General features: G+C 35.6%; 2 protein-coding genes across 2 annotated transcripts in view; one reads left to right on the top strand and one right to left on the bottom strand.

Moving 5' to 3' along the window:
- Positions 1 to 21729, bottom strand: part of LOC150081548 (organic cation transporter protein-like) — a 39554-nt gene that overhangs the window by 9443 nt on the left and 8382 nt on the right. Inside the window, exons 4-9 of the mRNA XM_090380094.1 lie at positions 12704 to 12858; positions 9324 to 9495; positions 8659 to 8806; positions 5315 to 5412; positions 4660 to 4874; positions 3842 to 4023 (exon numbers count right to left, since the gene is read on the bottom strand). Coding sequence (XP_090236220.1) covers positions 3842 to 4023; positions 4660 to 4874; positions 5315 to 5412; positions 8659 to 8806; positions 9324 to 9495; positions 12704 to 12858 — 970 coding nt within the window. The remainder of the gene's footprint in view (positions 1 to 3841; positions 4024 to 4659; positions 4875 to 5314; positions 5413 to 8658; positions 8807 to 9323; positions 9496 to 12703; positions 12859 to 21729) is intronic.
- The window catches only part of LOC150081547 (uncharacterized), a 75870-nt gene continuing 62869 nt past the window's right edge, over positions 8729 to 21729 (top strand). The window contains exon 1 of the mRNA XM_090380100.1: positions 8729 to 8833. The gene's annotated coding sequence lies outside the window, so the exon portion shown is untranslated. The remainder of the gene's footprint in view (positions 8834 to 21729) is intronic.

Here is a 21729-nt window from a genome sequence, read left to right as displayed (position 1 = left end):
GGTATCAAAAGCCTTCCTGAAATCAAAGTGTATGAAATCAAAATTATTTTTTTGCATCCCGTTCCTATGTGACTGCATCGTAGTATACAATCAGGTTGGTCAGATTTGATTTTGCACTTAACAACCCCATGCTGTCTTTGAAGTATAACTGCAGTCCTGACTAGATGGTCCTGCATTAGTTCTTTAACCAGTGACTGCATTATTTTTCCATGGAACAGAAGTTAACAGTTCTGTAATTACTCGTTTCACCCTTTGATCCCCCTTTCTGAACTGGGGATAAATTTGCGCATCTCCAGTCCTTGGGGACTTCCCCTGAATCAATAGATGCTCTCATAATTATGCTTAAGGGTTTGCTTACCTCCTTTGCTGCCTCCCTTAATATAATTGGTTATATCCCATCAACCACAGGTGCCTTTCTTTCTTAAATATAATTGGATATATCCCATCCACCCCAGGTGCCGTTCTTATGTTTAACTTCAACAGTTTCTCTTCCACTTTTGTCTCGGTTTCTATAAAACCATTGCGCTCCCTGTTATAGTTTGTTAAACTTCTGTCATCCACTTCCTTACAGAATTCCTTATATGTGAATGTAAATGCAGAATACTTATTCAGTTTTTCAGCCATCTGAGCAGGATAATCAACAGTTGGATCATCGTTTCTTTCCTGTTCGTTTGGCTAATTCTTACGTTCAAGAGAAGTGTTTCTCACTAATCGGGACATAAATTTAAATCGTTAAAGGATGATGGTTGCAAGTTAAATCTGCGGAAATTTGCTTTCATGCTGAATAACTGTTGGAACAAATCACCTTCTAGCCTGTGACTGTCCAGTGAATTCTATTGGATTAATAGGCGGGTAGTGTAAATAATTGGGTGAATTATTAGAATTGAGGGCAAATAAAGTGAGTTTTTTTTTTTTTTTGTATTTGGCCGATGTATAAGCTTGCTTTCTTGAATCATTAAGACATTACTGATAACAATTTAAAACATTTTAAGGACCTGATGTATCTTGTTTTTTTCTTTTAATATGAGATATAAAATTGGATTTAATATAAAACTGCATTTATTCAAATTGTGGCATATTTACTATGATTCAAATGGTAACCATCTGTTAAAGACTGGCGTTATGTTCTTCCATTAATGACGTTTATAGAAATACAGTATAATAATGTATTTTTGATTGTTTATTTTTAATTAAATACGAAATGAGAATAGTTATCGTTAGACTACATTTCCTTAACTTAGAGCTTACAAAAGTGAGTGTCGCGTCGTGTCCCAAAGGATGTTGCCAAATACTAGCATCATATGTCAGCAGTTTTCTCTCCGATTTCCTTTTGCTACATCTGTTCATGTATTAATTGATTTAAATACAGTTAATGTGTAATGCATTAAAATATACATTTATTTCTTCAGTGACGTCACGCAATGACAGGTAGATTTGTTGGATGCATACTGCGTCACAGTGACACTAATTCAATGGAAATAAAAGGCAAATGTCCTATAGTACATCTACTGGAATGTAATTTTTTTTTTTTTTTCTTAAACGCTTCAATAGGTTGCGACCAAATCATATGCTTTTTCTCTTTAATAAATACGTATGTTTCTTGGTAGGGGCTCACATCTAGTGAGTATGGGCTTGTCACACCCAGGGTCCTGAGCTGGATATTATCATTCTTCTCTTTCTGGTGATTCCCTTCTACTTCTGACTCTTGTTCTCTCTCTCACTCTCTCCCCCAGAGTAAAAAAAAAAAGTTTGGCTGGTGCAGCAAAAGCCTCAGGCTTCCTAGCACCATACGGCTAACAATAATAATAATAAAGTCGGCTTTGATAATTAAAAAAAATATATTACCAAAACCAGGAAATCCTTCAACATGGCTAAAAATCTTACAGGCCAGCTGCCTTGCTTTTACAGTTATGAAATTACTGTAAAGTTTAATTATTTCACAATTAATTCACTGTTTACGGTGGCTAATTTAATTTCATCGGTTCAATATAGCTTCATGAAAAAGCTTATAGATGAGTCTACATTTTTAAATTCATTCTAATATTATTTATAGACTTCGAAGATGCATCGACGCTGTATGTTGAGGGAGCGGCCTTTCTGTCTCAGAGTGGCCAATTGTCCTCAAATTATTGTACCTTTTTTAAATTAAATTAAATTTAAAAAACATTCGAACGACAAAACAAACACAGCAAAATAATTAATGCTGCTGATAGTGTTATATACAAAGCAAGCTTCTGTTCTGCTTCTATGAACCTAACCACCCCAACACCAAAACAAAAAGTAAAGAATAAAATAAACATTGAAACACAAAAAAACAAACAAATATATATTTACTTTAGTAGTAGTAGTGGCAAATTATGCAAGAAAGTAAGCTTATATAGCACCAACCAAACTTGCACAGTTAACCCATCCGTACCCTCCAAGAATTTGTCTAGTTCTTTCTTGAATTTATTCAGCCCATCCACTTCCACGACAACAGATGGAAGCGTGTTCCAACAGTCAACCACCCGCTGAAGCCAAACTTCCAAACATCTCTCCTCTCACCATCCTTCCTCAACTTGAATTTATGTCCCCTCATGCTTGTAGTCTCAGCAAGTGGAAGAATGCCATTAACATTTAGCTTATTCAGTCCATCCAAAGCTTTAAACACCTCATTCAGATCTCCCCGCAGGTGGCTAGTCTTGAGACTCTGCAATTTGCAGAACTGAAATCTTTCTAAGTAAGAGTTTTGTTCCCTCCACCAGTCCGGTTGCCCTTTTCTGCATGAAATGTTTCATCAGATCTACGTCCTTCCTAAAGCGTGGTCTCTAGACCTGTATACAGTACTCAGGATGTGGCCTAACCATGACCTTATACAAAGGGAAAATCACCTCCTTATCCCTGCTAGCAAAGTTTCTGTATATCACTGATAAAACTCTATGAGCTATTCTGGTAGCATATCTGCGCTGCTCAGAGAATTTCATATCTGACTGCACAGTTACTCCCAGGTCTTTTTCATTCTCCACTACACTCAGGGTAGTGGGGAATTAAAAAAGACCACACAGTTGATAAGTTACTCTAGGGTTACTACAACCCGCATGCAGTACTTTCAATTGTTAATGTTAAACTTCAACTGCTATTTCTCAGCCCATTGACCCAATTTTCCTAGATCTTGTTACAATAGCTCACCCTGATTACCTGATTAAGTTTTTTGTTGGTAACACTGCAACTGTTTTTCCTTCACTGAATGCAGGAATCTTGTCTTGTCTTGTCATTTTCAAATGCCAATCCCCGTATTGTTGGATCCCTCCTCCTCGTGGCATGGATGAGTACTAGGGGGAAACCTTCCTGCTGGTCGCTGCTTCCTAGTAACCCCAGAAACAACAAAACACAAGAAGACAGCTGCGAAAACAACACCATACTAATTTCTGGCCATTTTACAGAGCTCTGCATTCATCACGTACCATGGCGGAGTTGAACTGACGTTTAGGTGCCACCCTACATAAGATACAACACTTTTCTTATGTAAGATGGCACCTAAATATGTTGGTTCCTAACTATGTCATAATGACAAACTAAAAACGTGCAGAAAGTTGTACACAAGATTTGTGCTGTGCCTTCAGTTATTTCACGAGCACTAAAATGTTTTGAAATTTTGATTAGGGACCTCATATATTATTTAGTCTTCCATTTGAATAATAATCCCTTCAAAAATTCGCTATGCCAGAAAATCCATGTTGTATTCGTATAAACAAGTTTTTAAACATAACTAATATTGTATTGCTGCAAGGCAACCATAATATGATAGGCATAAAAAAAAAGTTACAGTTAGAGAATTGAGAAAGACCGATTCCAGACTTACCACATACTCTGTAAAAGGCGCCACAATACTTCCAATTCTGGCACTTGTTGAACTTGACGCAATACCAATATTTCGAGTAACTGTGGGAAAGATCTCAGCTGAATATACGTAAGCAAGAGTGAAAGATGTTGAGATGCCAAACTTGCCTATCATAGCAAACGTCAGCCTTAGCCAGTAAAGACCTGGAAAATAAATAAGAATAAGGAAATTACACATTACTGGAATATTTTTTAATAAAAATAACCATACCCTGCAGTGCAGTGCACTGCTACCACAGTTTCTACATTTATAAAATGTTTATGTTAACTCTACTATTGATATCAGATGTGAAAGGGTAACTCTAAGGAAGATAAACTTTTTCCAGACATACTTGAACTTACCTTTAGCATTAAAGAACTACACAGTCAATAACGAAATCAAGACTGGTAGAATGCATCACTTTAACATAATTTTTTCTCATCTTACTCATACGATACGACTGACACTAACAGACTGTTCGGGCGAACAGTCTGTTAGTGTCAGTCTCTGAGAATCAGTTGTACAATTCTGACAGTTGAACCGATCCCAGCAGATCCACAAATATAATAGTAAATTATATTTGTGGGTTACGCTGTTTGTACAGTGTAATCCGAAGTAAGAAATTTGTCACAAATGTCAGTGTTACAAAAGCTGAAAATCTTTGTAAGCATCTTTCATAACTAAATTTTGTGTGCGCAGTTATTTGGTCCGACAGTCCCCTTCTACACATCTCATGACATCACCAGCAAAGTAAAATTCTTTATTTTTAAACATCAGCATTGTTAAATTTAATCACTTACTCTCTGGTATAGGAATTATCAGTATGCAGGCTAAACCTCCAATCACCATCACTGTCATTGTCGGATAACGGCGACCCACGTATTGCAGAAGAAGAAAGCTCAAGATATTAGCGGGTAATTCTACAATTCCAGAAATTAAGAAATCAATGAAGAAATTTCCTCCAATACTTTTGGTGTTCAGCACAAGACCATAATAGACAATAGAGTTGACGAACCTAAAACAAGGAACACAATTACATATATATATAAAGACTTTCGGGCTGAATCTAGGTTAAGTTCTTTAATTTCAAATTAAAAGTCGATTACGTGAAACATTGGTCTCAGCGGAATGTGGTTTATACAGTAATTAAAACCTGAAAACCTTAGGTTTCAGGTTTCAAAAGAAATTTTAGTTTTCAAATAAATCTGAGCTAGTTGATTGCATGAATATTCAGCTAAAAATGTGTTTCTCTTTTTTTTTTTTTTTACATCTCTCAGCTCATCACTAAATATTGTATATTTATGTATGATTATAACTCCTTTTCGAATTATATATATTTGGGGATATCCAAAACTCATAAAGATACAGAACTGCACCTTTTAAGTAAAACAATAAAATCAAAAATAAAGTTGGATGATGACCATTACAGAGGAGTAGACATCATATTTCACTTACCACAGAAAATAAATATTTAGTGTCCTTTTTCTTAGATTAGGATATCGTAAAAGGTCTAATATTGTTTTGTGCTTTTCTTTCCTCTTTTCATTTTCCTCCTGGAAAGTAAAGACGCGCTATCAGTCTTAATCCATAGCCATATTAGTGCACAAAAAGAATTGCAAAAATAATATATTTTTTATACACCCAAGAATAGTCACATAGCATCAGAGAAGTTTACATGGTAGAGCACACAAAGAGTATTTCCTTATTTTGTGGTATAACGTATATTCCAAAATGCGATATACTTAAATCTTTACCCTCACACTGCCCACTCGGCTGCAGGTCTGTTTTAAACAAATGTATAAAACTCTATGTATGCCATGTATATTCTATGACAATATACAGTAGAAAACTGAGGATTTCTAATTGCTTAACATTCATTAAACTCATTACCAAGTTGGAGGAATGAGCTCCTTTGGAGTTTCAACATAACTCAAAAGGTCACAATTACAATAAGACAGAACAACAAACCAGTAAGTAATTCAGAACTGTTCACAACCATCAGAATTTAAGGCTTAACATGGTCGATGTATACACTTATGGATAACGATGAAAACAATTCCAATATGTCACTTCCATTATATCAAAATGTTTATATTGAAAGGGCTTTAGCGCTGAAAGCCTCTGCCTACGGAAAATTCACTAATCGAACAAGTTAGTGCGTAGTATCTCAATATTGTGAATGCCTTCACACCGAGTTTCCCTGTTATTGAACTACCTTCGACAGTGGATTCTGTAATAGGCAACACTTCACCAGTGGATTCTCGGCGGATACAATCACCCCCGGGTGGTGGTATGCGCCGAGTAATATAAGTAACATTAGTGGTCTTCCCCAGTGACGAAGCTGCTTATTGGAGGTAGTGCAATATCAGGGCAACTCGTTGTGAAGGTATTCACAATATGAGGTGTAAAAAATCGATGCCATTTCACCTACTTCGGTGGTTTACTACGAACTAAATTGATGCTGTGCACTAACTTGTTCGATTAAAAAAATGTTTATATTGTTTTATATGTTTTTAAATATAAAAATAAAGAATTTCTATAATTAAAATACGTATTAAGTGGGAAAACGTCATTATAATAATACACCGTGTATTCTTTATCACTTAGTTAAGAAAAGGAGGATTACTTGTATGGTGTCCTGTAGAACACTTTTGTGCTGATACTCTCCGTTGTTGAATTAACTATGCAAATAATTTACATTACATGAATTCCTCACACTCCTAGACAAAATCAATGATCCAATGCACCGCGGACCCGAAACCCGACCCTAAAATACATCGAATCACCAACTCAAAGATTTAAGTTGGTGATCAAGGATTTTGTTAACAAAATCCATTTAATTTCTTAATGTTTCAGAAGAAAGTTACAAAATTCTTTTAATTTTAATTTTTTAGCATTTGTTTTTAAAGTGTTTAGTGAATGGACTTATTGTTTAAATTGGTTTCAAAGTAAATTGTTTTTAAAGTATGGGCTTATTGTCTTCTCTCAATCAAAGATTTGGGTTGGTGATTCGATGTATTTTGGGGTCGGATTTGGGGTCCGCGGGCCTCCGATTCCGTGGTGCATTCTATCATTGATTTTGTCTACGAGTGTAAGGAATTCGTGTAAATTATTTGCATCGTTAATTGGACAACGGGGAGTATCAGCACAGAAGTGTTCTACAGGACATCATAGAGGTATTTCCTCCTTTTCTTAACGTAGAACATATTGAGCCATTGCAGCTCTGCCAATTTCATCCTTTATCACGTAGTTTTTATGCGGGAAAGCTTTTTACCAGGAAAACTTCTTACGCTGGAAAATAATACTTTTTTAACAATATATAGAGTTGAAATCGGGAATTAAGAAACCAAGCCTAGTACTGAGGGAATTTCTTATCCTGGTTTCACTGTATATTCGATTTTTTTTTTTTTTCCAGAAAAATTCCTCTTCCCTAAAAGTATGACGGAATTAAACTAGCATTCCAGTGCAGCCTTATATAAGATACTATACTACTACTACGACACCCTAAAAGTATACATTGATTTATCTGAGCTTTGGTATACAAATACAAGGGTTGTTCCTAAAGTAGTGGTAACACGCCTGTTAGAAAAGAAAATGAGCTTTATTTGCATGTATTTAATGATCATATTTCTCACAGTAATCTCTGTGAGAAATATGATCTATTTGTATAACTCGATCGAATCGCAAACCTGTCAGTTTCGTCTGCCAGCTGCAGGCTAATTGGGTGAAGAGTGGCCAGAGAGAGAAAGAGAGAGCAGACACTCAATGCCCAGAAAATTGGAATAAGCAATACTCAAGGATATCACATGACACTATGAAGGCGCTGAAGTGCATCAGGAAATGGCGACACTTTTATTGTATTTCACTGTATTTGGCAAACGGCGATGTATCTATGGCACTAAGGTGCCACAGAGGCCATCATTCACAGACATTCTGCAACTTTTCAATAGTGATTGAGGTCCCAATATACATAGACCAAGAGATCGTGGATTCAAAGGATTGGGTTCAAGAAAGCCGCTAAGCAGATATCCCACAGCATAACAAAAGTGGATTGTACTTCAAACAATGCACGATATATATGGACTCAAACCAATTTCTCTTTCCAATAAATTTCATGTCATGAAAACATACACAATGATGATTGCCAGTTTTTTATGCATTTACAAATAAAAGTCAGATTTATTTACAAATAGATTTATTTACGAATAGAGTTATTTACTCAGATTTATTTACAAATAGTCAGACTGTATTTATTCTTTAGGTCGAGCTCACCTATTTCAATATGCGTAACCCGCGATATTTATTGATATATGGCCTAAAAAATACAATACTAACTTATGGTGTTTTTTTTTTCCCCTTTTTTTCTACATCTTTAAACGTAAAAATACTTGGTGGGATGGAAAAATAAAAACAAGCATTTCTAAGTAATTATCAGAGAGACAGAACCCTTTCTGAACAAGAAAGGTTGAATATACCTGTTATATGGATATCGCCTTAAATCTACTTTTCCAGTTTAGTTAACTAAGTCAGTTAAAAATAAACTTCCCTCTTTTAATTAAGAGCAGATATTCAAAACAACCACTCATAGTCCTGTTGGAACCAAAATCATCTAATAAAATGTTTCGTCTTCTCCCCAAACAAACAGGCCCAAACTTACTTTACTATTAGTTGACTGCTAGCCTATCAGTTTGTCATGAAATAGGTAATTCTAGAGATAACCATTAAAAATAAGTTTTTTTGTTTACACTCTGGGCGGAAATTTTCACATGTCTAAACAAATTGAAAATCAGTTGCTTTACCTGACATAATTCGTCATAAATCTTTTTCAGCTTTGTCTTTAGATCTACTACATGCTTTCCGTTTTTGATAGATGCCGTCTGTATGACTCGGGTAGCTTCTTCCAGCTTACCATTGACCAGTAGCCAGCGAGGCGATTCAGGAATAATCCTACAGCATTAAAAACATACAGTAAGGGTAAGTATAGTGATTATAATTATAATATTTTGAGAGAAGGATATTACATGGTGTTCATAATTAATTAATTTGATAATATGAATAACACTAGTAAAACCATGCGAATTGCTATCAAGGAATATTTGAAAGCTGTAACCAACTAACTGTACAGGGTAGTTTCTACAAATCTGTACAAGTCTTCTGTGTTCTACGGTCTTCAGATCTTTTCTGATTGGGCCTGAAGGCAGATTTAAAATTAAATTCAGAAACATCGCCAATTTTGTAGTTTTGTTGTGTGGGAGTTTAACTTACTTAATGTAATACTTTGTACACAATAAGATTCATGCGTAGCAACTCACGTAGTTTAATTTCTGTTGTTTACACTTCACTATTAAAATTTCTATTTACATTACATTTCATTACAATATTTAAATTTTCGAATTTACACATTTGAAAACCCGCAATCAATTAATGATTTTAATAAAGGTAAATGATTCAGAAAGCCACTCACCAAAAGCCAATTAACACGATGATTAAATAAGGAAGACTGTTAGCTAGCTGGATATAGACCCAATCACGTAATAGCCAAGCAATTCCCGCAAGCATGAGATATCCAAAACTCCAACCAAATCCTTGAATAACAGAATAAATTGCTCTGTACTGTGGTCCTACGAGTTCCATTACTAGACGGAAAATATCATATGTCATTGCACTGGTAATCCTTTATTGCATATTTTTTAGATGCATAAGAAAATCATATAAAAAGTTAGCAATTTTGTCCATCACTGCCCGAAAAATCGGATCGTGAATTTACAGAAGTGGTAGAAGACAAGAAGCAGTTACGTAAAAGCTAAAAATAAGACGGCAAATAAATATTAGCTGAACAGTAGCACAAGGCATAAAAGATGACAAAACAAGGTGTAATTAATTCAAAAATTAAAGAAAGATTAGGAATCCCCTGGTATGAATTTTCGTGCAATGAATTCACGGATTCCTCTTTGCATTTATTAACGTTCTAAATTCCTAGATGATCTAGAGCGCTAATGCAAGGAGGAGGAATCCCGTATACAAACTTTAGCATAGTAATCTGCTAATGCACATGACGCTAGTAATAGTAAATAATATCTTTATTATAAGTAGGGTAAACAAAAGTTAACAAAAAACTATAACTAACCTATATCCATTTTAAAAGGAAACATTCTCAGGTTTAGGAGAGAAAAAAGATTTAATTTTAATAGTATAAAGTTCGGGATCATCCTCTGGAAGTTACAGACTTTATTGTATTTAAAATTGATACTTTTCTCTAAGTATCAGTTTTAAATACTTGAAATCATACTGTTATTAGATTATATGCTACTTGCATGTCTGCTCTCTGGAGACATGTGATAGCTGCAAGAAATATCCTCACTCCAGCACGGCTCATAACGGACCGAATAAATGCTCCAACTGTATCAGCTTTAATCTCTGGACCAAAGAAGTCGAGAAGAGCTCATTCGGTCTCTTGCCACTAGCTTTGTCTAATTCTTGTAAATCTGACTTCTGCGAAAGATATGTTTCCGGTCAATATCATAGAAATCTTCCAACGAATTAAGCATACATCGAGATAAATTCTGCGAAGATGAGCTTTACAGAAAGAAACTCTTGTCAGCTGATGAATCTGGAATGCCAAATTCACCTGGTCAGTGAATGCCTGCACACTGAATGTTCACTGCTCCTAGCCGAATGGCCGTCACGAGGGGAATAATCAGGTTCAGTAATATTATTAAACAAGTACACTTAAAAATAATTGACTGTTGGCTACTTTACAGTTACAAATAATTTGTATAACTTCAGATTACGTATATAATTTTAATCTGTTTGTATATAAGCGCACCTCTGTATAATTTACTCAAGTCGAGCCCGCATGTACATGTGGTACACCACACCTCAGATTGTAAATAATACACCCTCTGGCACATGGCTGCCCCGGGATGGCCCGCATTTCGTGGATAAATAAATAAACAGAAATAATAATACAGTACATCTAAATACCTACGAAAATTCGCAATTTTCAATAATGTATGCATGTATATTAATTCTGTTTAGAAATTAGTAATTTTTCTCTTAATAGCTCCACCCCTGAGGGTAAATGTGGACAATACTGGAGCCTGTTCTGGACAACCACTTTATAATAATAGTAGACAATTTTTTTAAAAAAATATTAAGAATTGATTTGGCAGAGGTACTAGTGATTTTTATTTTTTTAAACACAAGCAGAAACAATTAGGTATGCATTTCAATAGTATATGTATAATGGAATGGAAGTTATAGCAGGAATCTTAACTCCTGTAATTAAAAACCACACATAATTATTAGCATCCGCCACAAAGAACAGTCTTCTTCTCCACTGAACTGATGCAACTGCTTGGGGATCGGACTCAGTTTCCCTTTTAAATAGATTTTGGATAGTTGTAGTTTTAGCACACATTAAGTAGAAACGGCTTATTCTGGAAACATTTCATTTGATACTGAATTCGATATAAATTCTATAGGACTCTTACGTTCATACGTAAGATTACCGTAAACCTGATAGGACTCTTCATATGTAAGTTTACTGCAGAACTATTTCTGGAAAGCAAAGATATCCGCAGAATGGATTGGCATGCCAGATTCCAAGACGTGAATCTACAGAAAAAGTATAGAATGCTTTGGGAGAAGGAACCGGAAGTCGCCTTTTTCCAAGGACTACATGATTTAAAATATTCCCTCAAAGAAGAAAGTAATTTATTTCCCATTGGCCCCTAACCTTGTTAGCAACGTTGAGGGCTTGTTATGAGAATTTTATAGAGTGAAAAATGATTAATATCTGTAAATAACGCTCGGGTATCATTTCACTTTTTTTTAATAATAAATGGGTGTACGTATATAAAAAAAGTAAAACTGAACAATTGTTTGGAACTCATTGGTAAATAACTTATTAACGATGTAGAAATAATTTTTGCCTGCTTCGGAAAAGTAATATGGCTCTTTCAAAGTCATAACACAACTAAGCTTTCCTGTGAGGGAGATTGCGGAAAAACTAGAAAAAACTTGGTGTTAGATAACAAAATCATCAGAATGTTAAACATAATCAACGTTAATTAGAATATTAATTTTAATCTACATTTGTTAAAAACTACGAGCTAAAACTGTTGGTTTGAACTGAAGCCTCGATATGTAAAAACACTTCTAATCAAAGGCAGTAAGTCGACTAAATGTGATGAAAGCCCTCGTGGGTACCACAGTTGGTATAATAACAGCCCTCCCCACACCGGGTGAAAAAGGGCTGAATTCGAATCCCGTCAATGACACGAGAAATTTTTGAGTCTTTTTCACAAAGTGGCTGAGTTAGCCGGTTTCAGGTGAGGTTAGCATTTTTGGACGAAAAATCCGACTTTCCCTCCGGAAAGTCGGATTTTTCGTCCAGCAAACAGCAAATCGACCACGGAACACGCAGTTTGCATACATGTTATATACGGCGCAGTATGCTCCTAAAACATTACAACGACAATGTTATGAATAGGAGACAACTTCACTTTCCTAGGAGATATGAAAATTGGTTGTTCTTAATATGAAAACGAATTTTTTTTTGGTCCAGGCTTATGTCATTACCGTTCTTCAGATTAGTGAGTTCGAGGTACATGAAAAGAACGGTTTTTTATCACAGATCTACCGTACCTTAATATTTATCCGTTATCACACACTGTAAGTGAATTCTAACTTGATCTTGGAAAAATACCAATTTGTATACTGAAACATCAACGGAGCTAAATGACGCTCCATTGAGACTTGTAACAGAATGGGTATTAAAGTTTTTGTGTTCTCGTATTCGAGAATGTTATCATACAAATAATGATAACAGTCAATACTTACACAAAACAAATCCACTTGCACTGAGACCAGTTTCTCCAGCAGCTATGAAAAGCCTCAGTATTACAAACATAATATAGGAAGTTGAAAAAGCTGTAGCTGTTCCAGCAATAAACATCAGAAAGATGCAAGAAATGATCACTGGCCGTCTTCCGAATCTGCAAATGAGAGAATAGTTAACATTGTACTTACGTTTCATTCGCTTTAGACTTAGCAAGGAAAGAAAAAAACACCAATTTCAAAACGAAAACTAAAAATATCGGCGTTTCAATCTCAGATCTCTTAATGGGAGAATGAATCTACGTAGCGGACGCACCTAAAGTTGCAGCAGGTTTAATTGGACAGCGAAGGAGTGAAGAGCTAATATAAGCTCCTTTATTGGTCTGATGATAGGATTCGTTAAGGATTCTGATATGCCACCTTTGTATGAGATTCGGTCACAAGCACTTAAAAAACTGAGTTATTCTCGTGGTATAAGAGTATTTCATACATTATTTAATTTATAGCCTTTCTGTTAGCCTGCACAAATTCTGTCAGCGTTTTGGCCTCTCGCATGAATGACCTGTTTTCGACCTGAGGATTGATGTTACCTGGATGCTATTTGGCTGTTGGACCATTTTTGATACACCTGAAACACAATCGTACGTGAAAATCCCAGCTGGGTTGCAGTTTTCAAGATAATTATACCGGTGCGTCTGGCACTGACTATCATACCACATTCAGTCACATAATCTTTCGTCTTGTCCATTCTCCAACTGAATTGCCCACACACATACATCATCCGTAATCTACAGTCGTTTGTGACAGTATAGTGGTTTTTCCACGTGTTACTCGTTTGGAGAAGTCTGGGTTCGATTCCGTCGACGACTGTAGGAATTACTTAAATACTCTTCAATCGAGACTAGTTAGCTGATCTCAAATGGAGGGTGCAGATGTTCAAGGCTCACACAACATGCAAATCAACCCGTAAACACATACTTCTGCATACATAATACACTTATGTCTGCAAAAACTTATAGGGACATAAGTTATGCTTGAGTTGTTAACTCCCAAGCATTATTTAACATAATAATAATTATTATTATCCCTATGTATCTGGCCATTTGTTTTATATCAGATAGTATGAACGATTGATATGAAGCAGGTTGTTGCTGTTACTGAAAGAGTGCTCCTTTTAACCGTATTTTTATACACGGGATAAAAATACACCCGAAAAATTCACCATAAAGTGTCATAGGTTTGGATGCCTGGATTTCATTCTGAACTGCAACTGTAATTTCACTTCTCTTGCGCTGACAGAGTAGCTGTTTGCCAAAAGAAGGAAAACGGTTCATTTTCCTGAAATTTCAAGTTCCTTTCATTCACTTGGGAAAAAAAAACCCCTTAGGATAGATGTAAGAAGATTGTCAAAGGTCCAGAGCTGTAACTACTTTGAAGTGGTTACAGTCCCTAACTTGGCAATGTTATTATGAATAAAATCCTGATCTTGGGCAATTTTATAAAAATTGTGTAATTATTATTTCTAAGTAAACAATATATTATATTATTATGATATCCAAGCAATTTATCAATAAACAATCTTTCATGAATAAGGTTTGTGTGCAGTGTATTCTTGTCCCGTGCAACTGAATTTCAATATTGCAAGTGAAAGTCTTGTTCTGCAGGTATGGTTGTTTCCTCTTTCGCCTTACTGAGTTTGAACTGAAAAGGCAAGGCTTTCCAAGATCTGATTGTGTTCACTTTTTTATTGTAGTACTTAATGTCTCTTGTTTATGAAATTATAATAGCTGTAATTTATTGATATTTTATGCAAATAAGAAAAAAAAAGTAAATTTCGGTTGTCATATTTAAAAATAACACAGTAAAACCAAAGGAAGTTCAAATAATTATTTTTATTCGTATCATGATATTTTCATAGTTTGAAATTAATAAAAAAATATTATGAATTCCCAAGAACATTTCTGTTCATAATAATTTTTGCAACTTTTCTAATTAGTTTCATCACAGATGCTGAAGTTGTATTGACTGTTTCATCACAGATGCTGAAGTTGTATTGACTGTTTCATCACAGATGCTGAAGTTGTATTGACTGTTTCATCACAGATGCTGAAGTTGTATTGACTGTTTCATCACAGATGCTGAAGTTGTATTGACTGTTTCATCACAGATGCTGAAGTTGTATTGACTGTTTCATCACAGATGCTGAAGTTGTATTGACTGTTTCATCACAGATGCTGAAGTTGTATTGACTGTTTCATCACAGATGCTGAAGTTGTATTGACTGTTTCGTCACAGACTGAAGTACTAATGAATTATCACAGATGCTGAAGTTGTAATGACTCTGTTTCATCATGGATGATGAAGTTGTAATGACTGTTTCATCACGGATTCTGAAGTTGTAATGACTCTGTTTCATCACGGATGCTGAAGTTCTCATAAGTCTATATCATCAGAGATGCCGACGTTCTCATAAGTGCTAACTTCATCAGCGGATGAAAGAATAAAAGTAATAGAAATGATTGTAGGGAAATCTACAATTCCAGATTCTGTGGACTGTTATTAGATGCATAGGAACTGATAAATCGGCAAAAACCGTTGATGACGCTGGGTTTTGAGAAAGTGAACATATCACAGCAACACACACTGAAAGTGTGACTATATCGAAAAGAATAAAGTCACAAAATGAAGAAAAACTGCTGGCCTCCAAAATATTCACACAGCCCAGACAGGTGGGCAGGAGCAGTGCGTAGCACACGCATCTTGATTAGACCGGGTTTCGAGCCCGTGACCACCAAATACGGAGGATGCGGAAAGGTCAGGAAATGGCCACCGCATATTCCCGGAGCAATATGGCCTTAGTTGCTAATGCTCCTAAAAACCAAACAACAACATTATATGCCATCTGTCAGGTACGAAGGCTGCAGCAAGAACGCCAATCACTAGAAGATTGTCCTTTCGATAATGTAACGTTAATCCACATAGTGATTCATACCAGATGTTAGAAGAACAGATTACGATGAAATTAGCTTTCTAACAAACTTTTTTTATTATTGTATCATTCAGAAAGTTAAAACTTGGAAAATATGTGGAATAATAATGGTTGGTTAGAAGTAACAGACTCAAAGGACAAAGAAACAGACAGATTAGCAGTATTTACAGATTTTTTTTTTTTTTTTTTTTTTTTTTGCTTTTAGATAGATGCCAAAGAAATTACATTGCGTTGGAATAGTCTGAAGATGAACAGCTAGTTTCGCTCAACGATAAACGTTCTTGTTTTTTTCACCGAATACATACCAGTAAAATAGCAAAATATGAACTGCATACTACATTATGCAAATATGATGATTCAATACACACTGAATATGGAGATTTATGTAGGAAGACAAAAGCCAGACAACTTTTCAAACATGTCTGGATGTGATGAATCAGCTTGTTTGCCCTATTGAAGAAACTAATCATAATATGCTCGTATAACGTTTGATTCTAGCGTTATGTCTTTGACTACTAAAATGTTACGAGGAAACACTGTTTGTTGGTTCACTGAAAAAAAAAAAAAAAGAGAGAGAACTCCCAGATGAATATCACAAAAAAAAAAAAAAAAAAAAAAAAAAGTGGTCCTACACAACCCACTTTGACTGCTCTATAGATAGCAACAGTAGTGACAGTAGAAAGCCAGAAATTGCGCTTCAATATGAACTAATGTGGAATAGATCCATAGGATGAAATGTGAAAACCCGAATATGACCAATGGCGTTTTTTTTAGGATTCTTGACATTTCAGGAATCAATGCCATAAACATCCCGTACAGCAAATATCCAGAAGTGAAAAATACACACGGAGAGCTTCTCATAGAGATTGGCATCAGTAGTGAAATCACACAACTCTAAAAAAGAGTTGCCATTCGGCCTCTGCCAAAACCGCTTCATGTAAAAGCTGCGCAACTATAGTTGCATACAACTAAAAGAAGATTTCTGGGCCTTCTCAAGTAGTGGTGCACCAGGAAGAAAGAATAAAAATAAAGCCTTCTGCAACATGTTATTCAAACTAACCTGCAAGAAACACACCACCTCTGAAACAATGTCTCATAAGAAGTGACCTGCTGAAAATGTTGTAGTAGTGACATATTAAAATTACGGCATATATTTTATACTGTTTTATATTATCATACATATATACACACACACATAGTTTTTGCATATATATATGCAAAAACTATGTATGCTAATATAAAACAGTACAACTAAATAAAAAAGCCTAAATTGTTTTTTATTCATCACTACTTTCAACATATTCTGTAGGTATCTCCTTAGAACATAGTTTACAGATAGTCTCCGTGTGTTCCTTACAAACAGGTTGCAAACATGCTTGCAGAAATACCTTGTTTTACGGTCTTTCTTCCAGGAGCACTGATTAACACCTTCGTTTATTAGGTGGACACCGTCGAGAAGGTCCAGGAATTTCTTCCGGGGGATCACAACTTAATTTCGCAGCTTTCGCACGAAGAAATTTTGAAAGCGTTACCATGGCCGCTCTTTTACAGAGCTGTGGATTCACTAAACGTTTGCCAGTGTCTGCGAGAAACTCGCTTCGATGGAGTTTTACTTCGAGATTATTGTTACGGAAAATAGTCCAGGCATTTATTCCAGCAATGTCTAAAATCCTAAAGAAAAGTACCATTGGCCACCTCCTGGTTTTTCAAGAAGTAGTGTACATTCCACACATTTGATCCATGACATCTACTTCATCTTTGGTCATATTATAAAACGTAATAATTTCTGGCTTTCTTCTGTTGCCACTGTCAGGATCTATAGCATTGTCGATATTAGGACCACGTTTTTGTTTTTGTTTTTTTTGGAACGTAGGACACAATCGTGGTCTGATCTTGGAACGCGAACAAACTACTAGTCGGCTCGCGTCCCTTAACATTGACCAATTCAACGGGTAGTTCACGTTTATTTTTCCGAAGTGTGCCAACAAAAGTAATGTTTTTTTCTTGTAATTTAGAAGTCAAAGGCACACTAGAGAACCAATTGTCTGCCGTCATATTACGATTAGTTTCTTCGATGGGCGAACAAGCCGCATCGCCACATCGAGGGATGAATTTGAAAGGGCATATGGCCCAGGAGGTTGTTTTCCCACATAAACTTTCATATTCAACGCATAATTCATCTTCGCATCAGCTAATGTAAATATTTTCACTCCATATTTTGCTGGCTTATTTGGCATGTATTGGAGGAATAAACATATACCTCTGAATGCCACTAACTGTTCATCTAAAGTGACATATTCCGAAAGTGTGTAAAATCTCTGGCATCTGTCCAAAAACCATGGAAAAAAATTCCCGAAACGATGCAAATCGGTCCGTTTCTTTTCTAAGGGATCTGTCATTCAAGCTATCGAACCATATGACCCAAAGAAGGAACGAAAACCTCTTGTGGGACATAACAGCCGATAGCAACTCGGAACCTAAACGATCTTTACGCTACATATATGCCGCGGTTAGCCACCCTGCACCATTGAATCCTAATAGGATTAAAATTCCAATTAGATCTCTCATTTCACTGTTATCTGTTCTTCTAGCATCCTTCTCCTTTGAGAAGTTGGAGGCAATACGTGAAATGTATTCATTAGTATATTTTACTATATGGGTTATCATTTCATTATCGAAAAATAATAAAAAACAATCAGCTGGTGATTTGCGTGCTTACCTGCGGCCTTCACACCTGGCAAGTGTGTAATAATGTTACGTCGAGCTGTGTGAATGTTTTCACGAGGGGCAATTTTCCTCCACAGAGTGCGTCTATCCTTCCCGATATAAGCTTCCACGTCTTCTTCCTGGTTTGTGCCAGCTGCGTCTTCAAAATTTCTAATCATCTTTCATAAGAACGTTAGATGCGAGATGTGATGGCAATGCAAGTTTGAAATCAAGTGATTACCAGCCGGTTGCCATGAACCCACAAAGTTCTCGCGTTGCGCAGAACAAGAAATCTGGAAAATTGCTTGCGGGTAAAAAAAGATTAGCAACCCTTTCTTGTAGAGAAAGTGTTGCTAATCTTTTTTTACCCGCAAGCAGTTTCCCAGATTGCTTGTTCTGCGCAACGTTTTACCAAGAAAGAGTTGCTATAACTTGCTTTACCAAGAAAGGGTTGCTATAACTTGCTTTACCAAGAAAGGGTTGCTATAACTTGCTTTACCAAGAAAGGGTTGCTATAACTTGCTTTACCAAGAAAGGGTTGCTATAACTTGCTTTACCAAGAAAGGGTTGCTATAACTTGCTTTACCAAGAAAGGGTTGCTATAACTTGCTTTACCAAGAAAGGGTTGCTATAACTTGCTTTACCAAGAAAGGGTTGCTATAACTTGCTTTACCAAGAAAGGGTTGCTATAACGTGCTTTACCAAGAAAGGGTTGCTATAACGTGCTTTACCAAGAAAGGGTTGCTATAACGTGCTTTACCAAGAAAGGGTTGCTATAACTTGCTTTACCAAGAAAGGGTTGCTATAACTTGCTTTACCAAGAAAGGGTTGCTATAACTTGCTTTACCAAGAAAGGGTTGCTATAACTTGCTTTACCAAGAAAGGGTTGCTATAACTTGCTTTACCAAGAAAGGGTTGCTATAACTTGCTTTACCAAGAAAGGGTTGCTATAACTTGCTTTACCAAGAAAGGGTTGCTATTCTTGTTTTACTAAGAAAGTTGCTATAACTTGCTTTACCAAGAAAGTGTTGCTAATCTTGTTAATATATATAATATATATATATATATATACAGTCGATTCCGGTTATTTGGGACACATCGGGACTAGTGCATTTTGGCCCGATTAAGCGGCTGCCCCAATTATCCGAAGTTTCACGTAAATAGTTAAAAATACAATTTACCCCCCCCCCCCCTTTACAGTTAGTTCACTGAACAATCAAATCACGTTACGACGAACTCAAAATAGTAAAGTACCGTTCACTACACGATGTGCAGTAAGCGCCGGTCATTATGATCACGTTTGTGAATTGAATTTTAATTCTATTAAACAGCGATTCTAATTAGCGAAAATAGGAGGAATATTATCCACAGGCTATAAAAGTAAAGATATATTATGCACAAATTTACCCTTTATTACCTTACCAATTAAAAAATTAAATTATACTTGAAAATCGGAAGAATTACGTGATAATCGGAATAATTAATACGTACTGTAATATGTACATACTAACTAAACTAGTTGACATTTCTGTTCACTGACATTTGTTGGTGGGGGCTGAAATTTAAAACAGTAAAAAGATAAGCAATCAATAACAAAGAAGAGGGCACACACAAATTGCAAGTAACACAACACGCGCAAGTGAGAACGGAGTAACAAATTAGGAAGCTTTAAAAATAGGAATGAAGAGAAGATTCTGAAAATTATTTTTTTTTATATGATTGAAGATTCCATGGAAGTGTAAACGCATTTTACCATAATAACCCACAAAATTCCAGCTGCCGGTATTATCGCAAATTCAATAAGATCGAGTTTACTGTCCGTTTATGATAGATTGCACTAACAGAAAAGCCCAATAAACAGGTGACTGCTAATTGTTTTATTGTTTTATGGTTGTGACCTCCAAAAATCCGACCGAACTACGTGGTACGGTCGGAGACAATCGTAGGGTAATCTCCAGTACTGAGGTCTCCTGCCCCGATTAAACGGCATTTTGTCCCAATTAAGCGAAGTAAACCCTGGCAATTTTCTCGATTGGTTTTTGTTTTTTAAGATTTGCCCCAAATAAACGGCTGCCCCGATTAACCGGTGGCCCAAATAACCGGAATCTACTGTATATATATTTTTTTTTAATATAAAATATATATACCACAAGGAACTCTCAGGTCAATAAAACGCTTTTTGTATTTCTTGAGCTCACTTGCAATATTTCCAGATGGAATTTATATTCAGTTTCAATATATATATATATATATCCAATATTATTAAATTAAATAAAATAAAACATAAGCCAGTAGTATGGCAAAAACTGTAGAGCGAAAATTAACATAAATATAACCCAAATAAACAAACGAACGAAAAAAAAAATTTAAAAAAAAAAAAAAATATATATATATATATATATATATATAAATATATATTGAAGCTAAATATAAATTTCAAATATCTCTGTGTAGCTTGTCCCTGGATGCAAACGACTACGGTAACTTTCGACCAACTGGATGTTTTTACCTTTTTATAGATATCTTTTATTGGTTTTTGCTGTAAAATGAAACAGTCCTTTGTTGTTCCAAGTAATACCGTATGTTCTGAGTACGGAAACGATTTTTCCTTACAGTTGTGTAAAAACTCTAATTTTCATCATCTGAACTCCACTTAGAAGACAAAAAGGATGATAGATTTATATTCCGGACGACCGCAAAGTCGGAGGATATTGAAGAAAGGAACGATATTTTTGTTTTTCAATACAGATAATCAAGCTTTTTTTTAATTTATTTATTTGTTTTGCATTTTTACTTTCTAACAATATTTTGCTTGACGTAAATTTCTGCTTGAACATTTTCTGTTCCTAACGTGTACTTGTCAGTTACCCTTTGGAAATAGTGGCAAGTGAACTGCATTTATAAATTTCAAACATCGCTGTTACACAGAGGCGGATTTAACGGCGGGCGCACCGGGCGCGCGCCCTGGGCCCCGACTTCTGAAGGGCCCACGCAAAACCCCAACAAATTAGTTGAACATATTAGTTCAAAACTTTGTGATTATTATTATGCTATTATTAATTATATTATACATATATTATATTCAAATTTTATTGGAAATAAAACATTAATAGTACATAATATTTTTTATTTATTTAAAAAAATGGTTAACATGTATTTTTATTTTCCCTGTCTCTCTCTCTTTTTTTAAGGGGCCCAATATTTTCTTCTGTGCCCGAGGCCTCAACCGACCTTAATCCGCTCCTGTTGCTGTATATAGCTTTTCCTTGCATGCAAATGACTATGGTTACTTTCCTTTCAGTGTCCGCATGTTTTCGCCTTGTACAGATGTTTT

This window comes from Mastigoproctus giganteus, chromosome 8 (assembly GCF_048544385.1).
Source record: "Mastigoproctus giganteus isolate SK-2022 chromosome 8, ASM4854438v1, whole genome shotgun sequence".
Classification (NCBI taxonomy): Eukaryota; Metazoa; Arthropoda; class Arachnida; order Uropygi; family Thelyphonidae; genus Mastigoproctus; species Mastigoproctus giganteus.
Note: the sequence above shows the minus strand (reverse complement) of the source record. Positions and strands in the feature narration are given on the sequence as shown.